The sequence below is a fragment of the Triticum aestivum genome, chromosome 6B, assembly GCF_018294505.1.
Source record: "Triticum aestivum cultivar Chinese Spring chromosome 6B, IWGSC CS RefSeq v2.1, whole genome shotgun sequence".
Taxonomy (NCBI): domain Eukaryota; kingdom Viridiplantae; phylum Streptophyta; class Magnoliopsida; order Poales; family Poaceae; genus Triticum; species Triticum aestivum.
The window spans coordinates 705,048,356-705,066,675 of record NC_057810.1 but is presented as its reverse complement, the minus strand read 5'-3'; the positions used below and the strand labels follow the sequence as shown (position 1 = coordinate 705,066,675).

Below are 18,320 nucleotides of genomic sequence, written 5' to 3'. Positions count from 1 at the left end.
GATCATAGTTTGATTGTCGCAGTTCATAAGGACACCCGGTACAGGTTTCTCAACAACCGGCAAGTCATTCAAGAGCCGGCGAAGCCAATCTGCTTCAACCGTAGCTGTATCTAGTGCTGTGAGTTCTGCTTCCATTGTTGACCTCGTTAAGATGATCTGCTTGCAAGACATCCAAGAAACAGGGCCACCTCCATGAGTGAATACATATCCGCTCGTGGCCTTTATCTCATCAGCATCTGAGATCCAGTTTGAGTCACTATACCCTTCAAGCACCTTTGGGTGCCCGGTGTAGTGAATTCCATAATTTGCAGTGCCTTTCAAATAACGCAAAACTCTCTCTAGAGCTTTCCAATGCACATCTCCTGGTTTTGAGACAAACCGACTCAGTTTGCTAACAGCAAAAGAGATGTCAGGTCTTGTAGCACTGGCTAAGTACATAAGCGAGCCAATAATCTGAGAATACTTCAATTGATCTCTAGCAATTCTTCGATTCTTTCGAAGCAGCACACTAGCATCATATGGTGTTGGAGAGGGCTTGCAGTCACTATAGCCAAAGCGACTCAAGATCTTTTCCACATAGTGAGATTGAAGCAATGTAATCCCACCATCATCATCTCTCAACAACTTGATGTTCAGAATGACATCAGCCACTCCTAAATCCTTCATCTCAAAACAGCGAGATAGAAAATCCTTGACCTCCTTAATAACATTCAAATTTGTTCCGAAAATCAGTATGTCATCAACATACAAGCAAAGCATAACTCCCTTGCCCCCACCATGGCGATAGTACACACATTTGCCAGCTTCGTTCACAACAAAGCCTGCAGCTGTTAAAGTTCTTTCGAACTTCTCATGCCACTGTTTGGGTGCTTGCTTGAGTCCATACAAAGACTTCAGCAACTTGCACACTTTCCCTTCCTGACCATCTATTACAAACCCATCTGGTTGTTCCATATAAATTTCCTCATCCAACTCTCCATTTAGGAAAGCAGTCTTAACATCCATCTGATGAACGAGAAGACCATGTGAGGCGGCTAGTGAAAGTAGAACTCGAATAGTGGTCAGTCGAGCCACAGGTGAGTAAGTATCAAAGAAGTCTTCACCTTCCTTTTGGGTATAACCCTTAGCCACGAGCCGAGCCTTGTACTTTTCGATAATACCATCAGGCCTAAGCTTCTTCTTGAATACCCATTTGCATCCTGTAGGTTTGCACCCATAAGGACGATCAGTTATCTCCCAAGTTTCATTCGCCAAGATGGAATCCATCTCGCTACGAACTGCTTCCTTCTAGTAGTCAGCACCTTCAGATGCATAGGCCTCTGAAATAGAACTGGGAGTGTCATCTATGAGATACACAAGAAAATCATCACCAAAGGACTTTGCAGTCCTCTGTCTCTTGCTCCTAGTAGGAACTTCATTGTTCTCCTCCACAGGACTTTCAAAGTGTTCCATCGAAATGCCAGGTTCGGTAATTGTAACTGGTTCCTGATTCGATGAACTAGGCATCTCCTGATTAGATGAGGTAGCCATATCCTTCATGGGAAAGATATCTTCAAAGAAAGTCGCATCATTCGACTCCATGATCGTACCGACATGCATGTCAGGTACCTCAGATTTTACAACCAAGAATCTATAGCCAATGCTATGAAAAGCATATCCCAGGAAAACACAATCCACAGTCTTTGGTCCAAGCTTCCGCTTCTTTGGAATTGGAACATTGACTTTCGCCAAACAACCCCATGTTCGCAGATAAGAGAGTTTTAACCTTTTCTTCTCCCATTCCTCGAATGGAGTTATCTCTTTGTTCTTTGTGAGGACTCGATTTAGGACATGACATGCTATCAATATCGCCTCCCCCCACCATGCCTTGGAGAGACCCGATGTGTCTAACATGGCGTTAACCAAATCAGTTAGAGTACGGTTCTTTCTTTCGGCCACCCCATTTGACTGAGGTGAGTAGGGAGGCGTCCTCTCATGGATTATACCATGTTCCGCACAAAAAACATCAAATTCATTGGAAAAATACTCTCCACCACGGTCGGACCTAAGCCTCTTGATTTTTCGATCAAGTTGGTTTTCCACTTCAGCTTTATAGATCTTGAAAAAGTTCACAGCCTCATCCTTAGATTTCAGAAGATACACACGACAGTATCTAGTGGAGTCGTCAATTAACATCATGAAATATTTCTTTCCACCTTTTGTCAAAACACCATTCATTTCACATAGATCTGAATGTATAAGTTCTAGTGGTGCAAGATTTCTCGTCTCTGCAGTCACGTGAGACTTACGAGGTTGCTTAGCTTGCACGCACACTTGACACTTAGATCCCTTGACAATGGTGAAACTAGGGATTAAGTTCAACTTCGCTAGTCGCGACATGCAACCAAAGTTAACATGACAAAGACGTGAATGCCACACATTTGATTCACTATTGTTGCAAATATGATTAACAACTTTATTGCAAACGTCTGACAAGGATAAACGAAACAGGCCTCCTGAGTCATAGCCTTTACCGACAAAGGTTCCATACTTGGATATTACAAATTTATTCGACTCAAAGACAAGCTTGTAGCCATCTCTACACAGAAGAGATCCGCTAACAAGATTTTTATTGGCGGAGGGGACATAATGCACGTTCTTCAGCCGCACGATCTTCCCCGAAGTAAACTTCAGATCGACCGTGCCAACACCACGAACAGAAGCACTTGAACCGTTGCCCATCAGCACGGTTGAAGTCCCTGCGGTCTAATAAGACGAAAACATGGAAATATCACCGCATACATGCACATTAGCACCCGTGTCAATCAACCAATCAGGAGAATGACATACTGAAAGAACAGTGGGAAATATACCATACCCAGCATCTTTCATGTCAGTGTCTCCAATGACAACATTAGCAGTCTTGCCGTCTTTCCCAGGATGACGCTTGTCATAGCGATTAGGGCAGCTAGGAGCCCAATGATCAGGATCTCCACACACATGACAAGCACCTTTCTTCTTGCCATTCTTCTTCTTGAAGTTCGTGTGTTGCACAGCCTTGTTCTTTCCATCAAACTTTGCTTTACCATCAAACTTGCCCTTGTTCTTGAACTTGTGGGGCTGGAAGTTCTGCTTCTGTACCACATTGGCACTAGATCCTCCCTCAATACCTCGAGCACGTGTGTCCTTTGCTCTCGCCTTTTCTTCCACATCAAGAGTACCAATGAGATCCGGAACAGAAAACTCCTGTCTCTTATGCTTCAGTAAGGTAGCAAAGTTCCTCCATGAAGGAGGAAGCTTAGTAATGATACCCCCGGCAACAAACTTGTCCGGTAGGACGCAATTGAAGTGCTCAAGTTCTCTAGCAAATGACTGTATCTCATGAGCCTGCTCAACCACGGAGCGCTCTTCAGTCATCCTGTAATCATAGAATTGCTCCATGATGTACAACTCAGTGCCGGCATCCGAGACCCCAAACTTGGCCTCTAGTGCGTCCCACATATCTTTTTCACTGTCAATTGACGCATAAGCATCAACTATGTTCTCACCAAGAACACTCAAGAGAGCAGCCTTAAACAAGGTATCCATTATCTGAAAAGCTTGTGCCTGTTGGGCATCTTGCTCTCCTTCAGGTTTGCCAAGAGTGGCGTCATAGCAGCTCATGGTCTGAAACCATAAGACTGCTCTCACGCGCCACCTCTTATAGTGGATACCCTCAAACATAGGAGGTCGCATGGAAGCAGCAAAACCACTCGGGGTAAATTGCCTATAATAAGGTTTTTGGATTGTTGGAAATATGAGCAATTTACCGAATGATTTTATTAACAAAAATAGTAGATAAAGTATGACTAAAATAGCAAATATAAAGCAAGTCATGCAATCTGACAGAGAGAAGGTAAACATCGTCTGCATATATGAACTTGAGGTAAACACATCTAGAACAGACACTAGATGAAGTTGCTTATAAGAAACAGAACCTAACATACGTAGGGCAGAAACTAGAGCCAAGAACTGTAGGAGGACTTCTAATAGAAAGGAGAAGAACACGTACGGCACAGCAGCAGCAGAAGCGCTGGACTTGGGGTCGGTGTCCTCGCCTGCCATGTCGTCGAGGAGGTCGTGGATGTCGGGGAAGAAGTCGTCGGCGACCGGATGAAGCAGCCAGTAGTCGCGCTGAGCGCTCCCCAAAAACCTTATCACCCTTCTCCCGTACAGGACTCAAAAGGTGCGGTCTCGGAGGCCTACTGTTTCGACGTGCGGTGCACGCTGCAAGCCGGGATGAGGAAGACAACAGTAGCGCAGAGATTGGAACTGTGTGGCGAGAGGAAGAGGACCTTCGCCTAGGTGACCTTTTGTATACCCGTGGCGAGGCGGGCGGCGGAGGAGGAGCGCGCGTGGATGTCCCTCTTGTTCTCATGCTCATACAAGTGGAGAAAGAACCTCCCTTATAAGGAGGTCCAATTCCCACTCAATTAGCAATGTGGGACTAAACTTTAGTAGTATCCCTTGCCTTGCACAAATGGGCTAAGTGGGCCTCTAGGATTTATTAGAAATTTCTGAAATAGTTACTGTGCTGCTCCAATATAGACTAAATTCCAGCACAAGATGTTGTTGCCGAGTTGAAGTAACAAAGAACACGACGAAGGAAGCATACTCAACAAAAACAACACATGCCAAGAGCTAAACACGGCAAATAGATGCCACGTGGCATGTCTGTTTGCGCTTGATTTGCCGAGACCTCAGCCCGGGCGCTCCGCATATATTCTCAAAAAATAATTCCTCCCGTATAATTTACAGCAATCGATGTGTAGGCCTCATTTGTTAGTGACTGCTACTTGTGAGTTGTGTTGGGATTTTCCCCAAAGAGGAGGGGAGATGTGGTACAATAGAGATAAGTATTTCCCTCAGCGAGAACCAAGGCTTATCGAACCAATAGGAGAATCATGCAAAGCCTCATGAATAGCACCTGCACACACAAAAGCAAATTTTTGCACCCAACGCGGGCAAGAGGGTTGTCAATCCCCTTGAATTCGTTACTTGCAAGGATCAAATTTTGTAGTGGTAGATAGATAAATTGCAAAACAAAATAAAAGAAATAAAAATGCAGCAACAATAATTTTGTTTTTATAATGTGATAAAGGTAGACCCGGAGGCCATAGCTTTCACTAGAGGCTTCTCTCTCGAACACATAGCATACAGTTGATGAACAAATTACTGTTGGACAATTGATAGAAAATCGCATATTTATGACGCTATCCAAGGCAATGATCATGTATATAGGCATCATGTCTGAGACAAGTAGATCAACTCTTGCCTGCATCTACTACTATTACTCCACCATTCGACCGCTATCCAGCATGCATATATGGTATTGAGTTCATAAAAACGAAGTAACACCTTAAGTAAGATGACATGATGTAGACAAAGTAAACCAAATCAATATGAATAAACCCCATTGTTTTACCCTTAATGGCAACAATACAAATATGTGTCTTGCCCTTTTCCGTCACTGGGATATAGAGCACAGCAAGATTGAACCCATTACAAAACACCTCTCCCACTGAAGATAAATCAATATAGTTGGTCAAACCAAACGGATAGATCGGAGTAATACAAAGTTATAACAATTATGCATAATAAAATTCAGAAAAGACTCAATTACTTCCCATAAATATTCTGATAATAAACCCAATTCATCGGATCCCAGCAAACATACCGCAAAAGAAGATTACACTACTACCGTCCACGCGTGTTGACTTTCATGTGATATGCGCCGCGGCGCCTCCCTTGGCGCGGGAATGTCACCGTCCGCACCGGTCTTCGACGCGCTGTCGGGTTCATTATCGCCTACTTCGAGCACCGCCATCACGCTCCTTCTCTAGCCACCGCCGCCGCCTCCTTAGGCCTCCGCCGCCGCTGCTCTTCTTCCGCGGCTCCACGGCGACTACCTCGACACCGGCGACACCCGACTCGACACCGACCACGGCGTTCTTCGCACGGCTACCTCGACTACGGCTACACCACCTACGCTCTCGGCTACCTCGACAAACGGCACAAAGGGTTACCGCCTTGCTTGAGCAACCTCGTCGGTTTCCACTCCAGCCACGCCTTCCGCGATGCGTCGACCGTTACGACTGTGGGGGGGGTGTCCGTCGGCTTGCCTTCGGAATCTTCTCCTGTCTCACTGTCTGCGTTGCTACAGTTGTGACTGCGGGGGGATGTTGAGTATCATTGTTATTATGGAAACATGGGATAGTGTAGGATCTTTCCACCTTGCCTTGTACTCCAAGACGACCTTGTACTCCTATATATATGCCTATGAGGCTCAAGCAATAAAGAATTATTCCATCAATCCCCTCTCTCCCTTTTAACATTATCTTCTACATTCTCGAGATAAAAATTTCTCACACGCTTAATCCTTTTTATTTTCTTCTTTTCCCTCGTTGTTGTTTCTAATTATGATGAATTTAACCCATACTTTTTTATTTCTATTCCACTCTTTTATCTTTGCCATTTTACGATTTTATCATGAGTTCTTTGTTTGCGGGTAAGATTTTATCATGAGTTCAATCTATTATAGAAGCTTTCACATCTGGTTCCATACTGATACTAACAATTGTTGTAATGCATCCTAGATACCCTCTTAGTGTTGTGATGGAAGGTGCTCTGCTAAAAAGATTTAGCAAGAAATATGTACAGCTTAATGTTTATCGTTCCAATCAGAATAATATGGGAGCACTGGAGCACTAATCCCTCCATATTGTACAGTCTAAACTTTGTTATGGTTGACCGAAAAGGTGAGAGCAGCTATTTTTTGTAGTTAGATTTGTGTTGCTTAGTACCTTAGTTAAAAATGACAGATAATGCCATTGATTTTCTTTATACGAAAATACAAGATGAGCAAGTTCAGAGACAGAAACCCAGTGGAGCGGTGTACAAGATTGAACGACATTTGATAATGAAGGCAAAGGAAAAGTACAAAGCAACATATCACATTATATAACCTTTTGTCGGCAGAACCAACGTGATTCTTATAAATCCTCGGCCATCGGGCTTTCCTATGCTTTGCTTCTAATGTGCTTCTGCTTTCCAAGCTTGAAAAACATATATGATCAATTGTGCTTAATTATGTCAGGTTAGTTTGCATGAATTTTAATTTGTGAAATTCAACTTCCTTACCAGTTTGCTCTGTCCTACTTTGAAACTCTTGCATTTTTCTGAATTTATAGATGTAGTTGGTTTGGTTACTGTTGTTGCCAACCTTTTGCCCCCTACCGGTGCTGCTAGAGAACCAAGACACCAAATTTCCAGCACAGATGAAGAGTGTGTATTTTTATTGAGATCATGGCATCATACATTTTACAAGTAGTTTCATCGCATGAAATAACTCGATAATGAATTGTGAAGAAAACATGCAATTGTTACTCTTTGGGGGAGATTTTGTGCATGACTGGTCTAAAAAGGAAACCCATTCTGATATTGTTTGTTGGAGTAATGGACCAGTACAGATGCATGTATAAATATTGGCCAACATGTGTTCAGATTTCGTTTGTTCACTGAAACTTGCGCAAGCCACCTAAACAAAATGTCTCCAAAATGTTCAGGTGCAACGGCTTTCAAGAACACATTCTCAACTGCTCTCATGTTATAATATTTCATTCTGATCTCTCTGATGCTTTGTGCACTAGCTAATTATGACATGTTGTAATTGTATAGAATTAGGAATGATCCTAGACAAGGCCGTCGAGAAGCAAGTGAAACAACTATCAATGCCTTGGCTGGTGTAGAACCTAATGATTCTATGGTACCGTGAAAATATCTTGATGTTGCTTTCATTGGTATGCACATTTTGGGCTTAAACACATATTTTCAACCCCTATGCAGAACCAGTCTTACAAGCTTAAGACCAAGATCATTGAGGTGGTTTCCATTAGCGAATGATGATATATGGGTTGTAAAGTTTGTTGGAAGAAACTGAAGATTTTGAAACAACACATGGGTCCTTCGGCCATGGGTCCACTACAACAATCTCTCGATCCTTTCATGGCAAAATCTGAATAATATCCTCGTGAAGACCAGGAAGCCCGCTAAGCATGATTTTATAAGCTAACTGTCCATGAGTCGCATGAGAACCACACTGCCAAATACCCAGGGTATGATAATGCAACGGCTGGGGAGACGACTAAAAACTCCCCAGCCAGGCGCCAGGCGGGATGCAACAGCAACTGCAAACCTGTTTTTTTTTCTCGCATATACCCGTGACCCATACTGGAAGACGTAAAGCAGTTAGATACCTGTAATAGCTGTGCGTGATCCGTACCGGAAGACGTAATCCCGTTGGAGAACCATGCGGTGCGTAATCCAGGATCAGAGCCACACGCGCGGGCTCCGACTCCCACCCACCACACGCCCAGCCGCCGGCACGCGCGCGCGCGCGCACGCCACAGACAGACGCGGCCGGCCGGAGACCGCGCCACGCATGCTCCTCCCCCGCCTGCTCCCCGCGCACCGCCTCCTCGCCGGCGGCCCCCGCCCTCTCCTCCTCCTCCCACGCCGCCGCCTCGCCCCCCGGCCGCCCGCCGCCGTCTCCATGTCCTCCTCCGCGGCCGCCGCCCGCCGCAGGGGGCCGCTGCGGGGGGTGGTGTTCGACATGGACGGCACCCTGACGGTGCCCGTCATCGACTTCCCGGCCATGTACCGCGAGGTGCTCGGCGGGGAGGCGGCCTACGCCGCGGCGCGCGAGGCCGGCGGAGGCGCCGTCGACATCCTCCACTGCATCGAGGCCTGGGGCCCCGACGAGCAGCGCCGCGCCTACGAGGCCATCGCCCGGTTCGAGCGCGACGGCCTCGACCGCCTCCAGATCATGGCCGGTGAGCCCCTCCCGGTCGCCCCCCCCCCCCCCCCCCCCCCCCCCTGCGTCGGATTCTGATTCCCTTATCGGCGTGTGACGGTGCTTGTGCAGGGGCCTCGGAGCTCTGCGGGTTCCTCGACGCGAGGCAGATCAGGTGGGATAAGTTTGTTCTGAAATGTATCTCAATTTGCATACGGGGATGCTCAGTTCAGTTCAGTTAGTTGTACAGTTCACTGTGTGCTCAATTGCACTTTGTTTTCAGAATTGATTTGGTGCAGGTGTACACCTGGTAGTACCACTACCACGCAGTTGATTAAACGTTGATTCATGCCATGATTTGGGGCTTTGCTGTATGAATAGTGAAATGTCTGTCGATTGATGCACGGACTAACATTTCAGGAAGTTAGAGAGGTTGTTTTTCAGATGATAGGAAGAGTGCGTTGTAGGCTATATAGATTGGATGGCTCGAACTTTGATACGCAAACTCATGCTGTTGCAAATCCGCGATTACAATATGCAGTTATCTGTTCGCACAACACTATACCTCACTTAGAAACCTCACTTCCTAATGATCAGTACGTCTTGCTCTGTCAACTTTTTGATGACATCGTGTTATTCCAAGGAATTCCCATACATCTTGGAGTGGGAACTTCCACTCTCTGGAGCCATAAATATCGTGTCACAAAATCATGCATTTTTATTCTTAATTGGGTTGTGAATTACTAGATCACTAATTATGAATCTTCAACTGACTTCTTAATACCATCAGCCCTCGTGATCAGTAAGAAGCACTCTAGCAGCAGGTGCCTTACTAGTTTATTGTTTAATTGTATATAACAGACACGGTTGCTTTCGTTCATATATTTTTTTGAGCTACGCATCAGATTTGGATGTTGCTTACTAGTTTGTTGTTTACTTGTATAGAAGTATATAACAGGCACTGTTACTTTTTTTGACATGTGCCATTGAGTTCATGTGTAGCATCTGTTTTGTTATTGTAAAAATCTGCCAGACTAATGGTACCGAAATAACTGCAATTATTAGTGGCATCTGTATGTAGTTAATTTATTAGATTAGAGATATTTATGTTTTTTGTTACTGATTCCTACCATTGCTATTACACAGGAGGGGTCTAATCACCCGCAATGTGAAGGACGCAGTTGATTTGTTTCACCAAAGGTTTGGTGTAAGTTGTTGCACTAAACTCATTCTGTTCATCTCGTGGTTATACTTTTAGTATGATATCCATTTTTCTTGCCCATGTATATTACTGTGATATACGCACATTCAACCCAATCTGTGTTTATTTTGGTAATGTTCTGCAACTAGTTTCTTCTTTCTTGCGCCTTTCTGAACATACCTTCATGTTGATCTCCCCAATCCTTATGTCATGTGGAAAGGCTGAATGTTGATATTTAGCCAAATTATGAGGTTATGTTGTAACTCTGCATAATATATGTCTTTTAATATTAATGTGTTACTGCTCAACCAACTTGATTTTTTGCTAGTCATATATTGGTATGGTGAAGTGAAATAACTTTCCAGGATCTGTAATATTGCAATCATCTTCAATATGCTAATCTCGCACTATTAAACTTATGCAGATGACATTTGTGCCTGCATTAAGCAGAGAATTCCGCCCATATAAGCCAGATCCAGCTCCATTGCTTCATATTTGCTCCACTTGGGACATTCCACCAACCGAGGTGATCATGGTTGGTGACAGCCTCAAGGATGACGTGAGCATTTTTCATCCCATTATGTAGCTTAGCATATGAAGGATTCCTTTACAGTTGACTTTGTGCCATGGTTTGAGTTATCAAGGCATACTATCAGGATTCCTAAATTACTGTAGATATTATGAGTTCAAAATTTGAAAGCTCCACAGTAAGTTATAGTTTCATACTTCCATCATACCCATGAATCAAAAGGAATTGTGCTTGTGCTGCTTTCGCTAAATGCTCCTTGATTCTACTACTTACGTAAGCCGGAGTTCAGGACAGTTTTTGTGAATCTTGAACTTTTCCGATAACTTGTGCGTGTGTACTGATTCATCTGCCTTGCCTTTGAAAACCTTGCGCAGATCGTTTGTGGAAAGAGAGCAGGAGCATTCACTTGCCTACTTGACGAAACAGGGCGATACGACCCCCACGATTCTTTGGCTGAAGATGTTAAGCCTGACTTCATGGTGTCTTCACTCACCGAAGTACTGTCGGTGCTGGAGGAGCATTTCGATGTGGCTCCAGTGTCTGTCGCCGAGAGTAGAATATGACAGGAAACGTCGTACACCTTGAATGTAATATTTTGGTATATGTCGAGCTGTATCGATCAGTTTATCCATACCCTCCAAAAATATGACTGCTACTAGAAAGGAATTTGTTTGCAGTTCTGACCGTGATGCAGCTTCAAGCAATGTGTCGATTAGGGATGCATCAGGCACCAAGGAATTATGACCGTGAAATTTGCCTGTCATGAATACCTAATGACCATATATAGGTGGTGACTGGAATTTAGTAGTAGAGTATAGTTTCTGTCGAAAGAAAACCATAGATGATTGTGATTGTGTAGATTTCCAAGGCATCGCAGGTACGCCTTTAAACCTTGCCGCCAGCTGATAAGCATTTTTGCATCCACCCTTGCACATGTTTTCAGATTCTTTTAAGTATCTATAAAACATCCCTCCTTCGATTTCCCCACACCCGTTGGAAGGCCCACTCTCTGAAAGTGACTCATTCTGGGCTTCAAGAATATTTTTTACACTGGCTCGCAGCCCTTGCTAAAATAAATAGAAGACTTATCAACATTGATTCTTTGTCTAGTCGCATCACAATACCTTCTCAATAGATCCTTGATCCGTACATCATTGACACTGGTTGCTTCAAAAAACAAGAGACTGTCATTGGCAAACACGAGGTGATTTACTTCTGGTGCAGTTGGTGCCACTGTTATACCCCGGACTCCATCAACATGAGTTTTTGAGCAAGCATGAAAGCCCTTCTACTGCTAGAAAGAAAAAGGTATGGAGAAATAGGGTCCCCTTGTCGCACTCCCTTAGATGCCTGAAAGCATCCAAACCACCACCATGAAAAGCACCGAGAAAGAAACTAAAGACACACACCTCATAAAAGTTTCGATGAAACATGGGCTAGTGGCTTAGTTTAAGCATAACTTCCTTCAAGTAAGGTCATTCCAGTCTATCATATGCCTTCATCATATCCAGCTTTGAAGCATAAAACCGGTTACTCTTGACCCTTTTTGTTTTCATATAATGCAAGCACTCATAGGCTGTAATAAAGTTTTCCGTAATGAGGCGTCCATGAACGAACATCATCTGCTCTTATGAGGTTATCTCGGGGAGAATTAGTTTCAGACTATTCGCTAGGATCTTTGAAGCAATTTTGTAAATTACATTGCATACGCTGGTAGGCTGGTAGGCCGAAACTGTCCCAAAAAATTTGGACTTGTAATTTTGGGAATCAAAACCAATGAACGTGCAATTAATCTCCTCCGGTGAGTCATCTCCATTGAGCCTTCTGAAGTGTACAAGTTTGAATAAAACTCATTAGTCATCTGCACCATCTCTGCTTTGATCAGTAACAGAAGTACCATCAGTTTTCTCTAGCTGCTTGATCTTGTCCTTTCCCGCAAAAAAAAAAAAAAAAACCAAACAAAAAACAGCCCCCTCGGTCAGCCATTGGATGCAGGACCTCTACCTCATGATGATCTCCTCTGTGTACATCAGTTCTATCATGTGACGTAGGGTCCTTAGCTCCTGCCGTACAGAACCAAACGTCACCTGACCCCAGCGGGATAAGGACCTTGCCACGACTTCCAGTTTCCTTGCTAAGCCGCCCACCGACGCCGCAGGTGCATCGGCTTGCCATGCCTCCTCCACGACACCGGCTGAAATTTATGTTGGTCTCCCGCATGCATTCATACCTAAAAGGTTTCTTTAGTCGGTGCCGAGCACTGTTTTAACTCCAACTCATCTGATTTTGCGGCCATCAGCTCTATGGAGCATTGTTTCTTTAGTTCACTGATTTTTCAAAAAGTTCATAACATTTTAAAAAATCATCGATTTTGAAAAAAGTTCATTGAATTTTAAAAAAAGTTTATTGATTTTGAAAAAAACTTCATCGCGTTTGAATAAAGTTCATGAATTTTTTAAAAGTGCAAAATTTGAAAAAAAATCATCAATTTTAAAAAGTTCACCGCTACACTGACCTTTTTAGTGGACACATCAATTATCTCTCTTGTTGCTTCTCGCAAAACAAATTCTTTCGCGTTGCAACACACGAGTATATGTGCTAGTGAAAAGAAAAATGGAGAGCAAATGGCACAAGAAGGGTTCGTCTCTCCACATAAAGTACTCTGTTCGCCTAAGAACCCGAGAGATTAACACGAGGGACGTGCTCCGCTCTTGTAAGGCGCGGCGCGTACCCTGCCCGTGTTGAGTAACGACCCGGCCGGCGCCGGCGAGCACCACCAGGATGTGTTCTTTGTGTGTGTGTGTGTGTACACGACGCACACATACATGTGTCCCCGGCGAGGGGAAATACCCTTTAGTTTCTGGTTGTATATACACCCTATATGGGAATTATTTTAATAATTAAAAAATAAAATAGTTCAAAAGTAGTTTTAGATTAAATTCAACTTTGTTTTGCATAGTATATAAATTTTCATGAAAAAATAACCAACATTGACTTCAGGGCAAAAAAGACAAAACTTATATGCTATTATAGGTCACTATTCACACTATTTTGACCAAAAATTTGTCCTTTTCGAAAAGAAGTCAAAGGGTGATTTTTTTTCGTGAAAATTTTCTCACAAGTAATAGAAGGTTAAATTTATTTCAAAAATATTTCCAGAGTTTTTTGACTTTTTGTTGAGGAATCAAATCCCGCCCACCTCGGCGTGCCCTTCCCTTCCCTTCCTTCTGCTGCTTGTGTTGTGTTGCTGGCCCTCCACTTTCAGCAGGCGGACTCTGTACCTCCCTTGCTTTTCACAGGCCAGCGCCATCCCGCCGTTGTGAAAAACAAGGGAGGAGGAAACCTAGGTCCGCACGGCGACACCCGAGTGCACAGCATGACCCGCCCTCTACCCCCGTACGTCGCCGATGCGGCATTGGTTCTTGCTGCCGTCATGGGTGAGGCCGATGCGGGTCGCACGCTCTGAGGAAGCCAACACGTGCTTGTCTATGAGGTCGCGTGCCTTACCTCACGCCTTTTCGAACTCCGTCGCAAGGTGGCAGCACGGAACTGGACGCTGCAGACCAGATTTCCGACTGCACGGCGCGCGCGGAAGAGGCTGGCCACCAGGCCGCCGCGGTCCGACTAGACGCTGGACAACGGCCCTGTTTGGATACTCTAACTTAGTTAGAGGTTAGAGTTAGTTTCTAACTTGTGTCTAACCCTGAACTAACTCTAACTTTGGTGGTGTTTGGATGAGAGGATTAGATTGACAATAAATGCACTTTCTCAATCATTTGGCCCTCTTTTTAGCCGGATTTGTTGTGGTCGGCTCTTGTGTGGCCTCCTTCCGCTCAGAAATGACATAAACAAATTATCTACCGTCACGGTGCGGTCGTTTGACCAGCGAGCTCGATCTCGACACTTTCTACCGCTGCACACTAGCTAACTAACCAGTAGCTCCACCAATAAATCTAGCTATGGAATACTCTTGCTGACTTGCTGCACAGACGGACGCGTATGAGGAGGGAGAACACAAATACAGAAGGAACGGACGGACTCACCTCTCGCTGGATCCCTGACAGATGCGTCGCCTCCCGCACGAGAGAAAGAGAGAGAAACGACCGGGAGCGGGGCGAGCTTCGGACTGGGGAGGACGAGCGGCGGCCGGAGGAGGTCGAGCGGCGGCCGGAGGAGGTCACGGCTTGGGCCGGCGGCGCGATGGGGAACGAGAGGAAAGTTGCGCGAGGGGGTGTTGGAGTGAGGGTGGGATCTGGTACGGGAGGGAGGGATGGGAGGGCGATTTTTTTAGTTATTTTTTTGAGGGCCCTGCGAAAACTAGCTGAACTAGCAACCTCTCCACCGGGATACTTTTTTTACATGGGTTAGAAGCAACTAACCGAAACTAACCCACCGTTTTGGATCCTTTTGAGCTATTTGAGCCCAAAATAACTCAAACTAACACTAACTCTAGGATCCAAACAGGGGCAACGGATGTCCGTGTGCATGGCGCAAGTCCAAGAGTCTGGCCGCCTGACGGACGATGCCGATGTCACGACTGGCATAAGGATGTCCATCGCCACGTGGTACGGGGAAGACATCATGAGCCAAGCATACCAAGCCGTTGACGCGGCGCGGAATGCGCATTGCCTCATCGATGAGTACGACGTCGCGTCCAACAAGGGCGAGGACTCGGTCGAAGACAAGTAACATCGCACCATCCACGGTCCACGGCGTCTCGTGCAGCACTATGTTATGTTACGTTGCTGCATGCTTTTGATCAGTGCTTTTCCTATTTCGTGTCCAATAAGGTGCATCGCACTAAGCTATTTCTCTGTAAGAACTGCTGTTCGACCTCGTACATTTGCCGCACTTATATCTGAATTGGCTTTCGGTGTCTGAATATTTGCTAAAGTTTCATGTTTTCGTATCAGCATTTCATTCGTGTTTACTGAAATATGTGCAAGTTTCGTCTGTGAAACTGAATATATTGTTGACAGATGCAAAGTAAACTTGAAAGACTTGCAGACAGACAAAGAGAGTTTAGTACAAACTTAGATTTAGGCTAATACACACGACTTTTTTACATAACAGAGGATCAATCCCTCTACAGAGAGCAATGTTTGCGCTCTCTAACTACTATGTCCGGACTACTTGCATTGCCTAGTTGTCGTCATCCTTGTGCCCATCATCTTGGTTGCAACCCAGCTTTTCGTCCTGCGCCGGTACCTTGGCCGCCGCCTTTGCCCTCCCCGCAATCGCCTGGAGTTCTGCAACTATGCGCCGTTCTTTAGCGTACCGCAAACGCATGGATTAATCCGGCCCGTTGAAGTCTTCGACCTAGATTTCCAACCTACGGCGAAGGACGAACTGTCTTGCTTCACGATGGTGAACGAGTTATCTACAGCGGCGGCTCACATGCAACGCCTCCTCGTCCATCGGAGGCAGATTCGTAGCGGTGGCGATGGCCAGCAGCACATCTTCCAATGGCGGCACCTCCATCGGCTCTTGTTCTTCCTCATCTGTGGCATCGTCGAACGGTGCCACATCTTCCTGCATCGCGGCTTTATCTTCCATGATATCGTCGAACGGTGCCCCCTTTTTTTTGAAGGGTAACTACATGTTCATATAAAAATATGGTTGCAACCCCACACGTATACCTGAACAAGACAAAGTAAGGAAGACATTTGTCCCGGTACAACTACAGAAAAGATCCCCACAAATGAAAATATACAATCAAATCATTGAAGATGAGAGCAATTCTCCATCGCTGACACCCAGCACCGACGAAAAAACGCCGGAGGGGAAGGTGATGAAGGTCCATCACACCCAAATCCAAAGAAGCACCATCGCGACAACAACCGCTTTGTGAGCCGAAGAACACTTTCGCCGCGAACGACAAAACTATTTCCAATGTGGCACGTCGGCCGGGGGCCCAACGGCGGAGCTACGTGAACGGCTGGGGTGGCTGCGGCTCCCCCAGCCCAAACGAAAATTTCTTTTCATCACGTACAACTGGCCCCTGCTGCCATGCATGCATCTCGCGTTAGGAGTTTTTTTTCGCGGGGGAGTTAGGAGTCGCGTTAGGAGTTCGGCCCATCTTCACCCACGTGGGGGAGTTACAAGTCTACGAGGACTCATCGATACATGAGGAGTCAGGATAGGAAACGGAGAAGAAGAGACAGAGGGAAGTTTAGATTACAGAAGGTTTAAACGAAATTCTAACAGCCTCCCTTAATCTAAACTACCCTATATTTAAATTTTTCTTGAACTCTTCAAATGGCTTTGCCAGAAGAGCTTTAGTAAACCCATCTGCCACTTGATCCTTGGATGGAATAAAACGTATCTCCAACTTCTTCTCAGCAACCCTTTCTCGTACAAAGTGAAAGTCTATCTCAATATGCTTAGTTCTGGCATGAAAACTGGATTAGCACTCAAATAAGTAGCACCCAAATTATCACACCATAGACATGAGATACGGCGTTGCTTCACTCCCAATTCCTCAAGCAAAGATTCAAGCCAAATAATTTCAGCAGTAGCACTTGTATTCAGCTTCAGTACTTGACCTTGACACAGTTGCTTGTTTTCTGGCACTCAATGAAATAAGATTAGAACCAAAGAAAACAACAAAATCTCCTGTTGATTTTCTATCATCACTGCAGCCTGCCCAATCTGCATCAGGGAAAGCACTAACAAGTGTAGAATTTGAACGTCTGACTTGTAGTCCCAATCCTATAGTGTGCTTGGGGAACATGAAGAACATTATTTAGATGTAGATCTTTTACGGGAGTTTTAACAATTGAGTTACCAACATGAGTAATATCCATACCTGTTTCACTTGCCGTGTGTATTTGATCACCACCATGGTACCTTTCTCGCATGGTTAACTTGTCGAGCTCCCCTGTGATGTGTTCGGTGGCTCCTGAATCTGCATACCAATTTGTGTCTATCCCATAGGAGTTGGTGATGAGATTTGCCGCATTATTCTTCTCTTCTTGATCTTCCTCATAGCGCCACCAGCAGGCTCTTGCCCCGCCGGGATGAAACTTGTAACAGATCTGGCACTCTGGGTAGTCTCCTTGCTGCTAATGTTGTTGTGGTTGCGGCCGAGGATGCTGCTGTTGGCCACCGCCACGAGTAGGCGAGGGAGAAGGGCGGTTCCCACGATCACGTCCCCCTTTGTTACTTCGCCCACGGCCTCCTCTGCCGCGAGACAATCATATGGCCGTCTTGAAGCATGCAAATTATATGACATGTTGGATACTCAATTGTTAGTCCGTAGCAACACCGGTATTTAGCTGGTCCAAGTAAACATGAGAGCTAAACTAAATAATTCCAGATCGATGAAGCCAAAAGCAGACAAATAAATATAAAGATGGCGAGGAATCACGCATGTTCTCATTGCATTAGCATGTTACCCTCCGTGCTTGCATCTTGCGGACCAGCTCATCAATTGGTAGTTCGTTTGTTTTAATTGGTAGTTCGTTTACTCTATTAATCACTATGCATACCTACACTGATACATATAGTATATACAACATTGTTTAATTATGTATGCAAAAATTCATTTTTTTTAGAAAAGGAGGATGACCCCCGGCCTCTGCATCTGGAAGATGCATGAAACCACTTTATTGATTATTCTCGAGAACCTTACAAAGTATTACAACAATATGCCTGAATCCGCCATCCTGGCAACAAATGCCACTACTTCTATCCATATGATGAAGGGGTGCTAGCTGGACCAAATACCCAAACCACTCACCTAAGCCTATCAAAAGCCGGAAGCCCCAGCCGAGCCACAT

At 45.0% G+C, this 18,320-nt stretch overlaps 1 protein-coding gene across 1 annotated transcript; it reads left to right on the top strand.

The window, feature by feature from the left end:
• Positions 1 to 8,311: 8,311 nt before the first annotated feature.
• On the top strand, positions 8,312 to 11,219 carry LOC123139789 (haloacid dehalogenase-like hydrolase domain-containing protein At2g33255). The gene is made up of 5 exons (XM_044559490.1): positions 8,312 to 8,849; positions 8,942 to 8,984; positions 9,956 to 10,016; positions 10,435 to 10,569; positions 10,914 to 11,219. The coding sequence occupies exons 1-5, from the start codon at positions 8,327 to 8,329 to the stop codon at positions 11,100 to 11,102; spliced, it is 951 nt and encodes a 316-aa protein (XP_044415425.1). The 5' UTR covers positions 8,312 to 8,326; the 3' UTR covers positions 11,103 to 11,219.
• Positions 11,220 to 18,320: the final 7,101 nt, after the last annotated feature.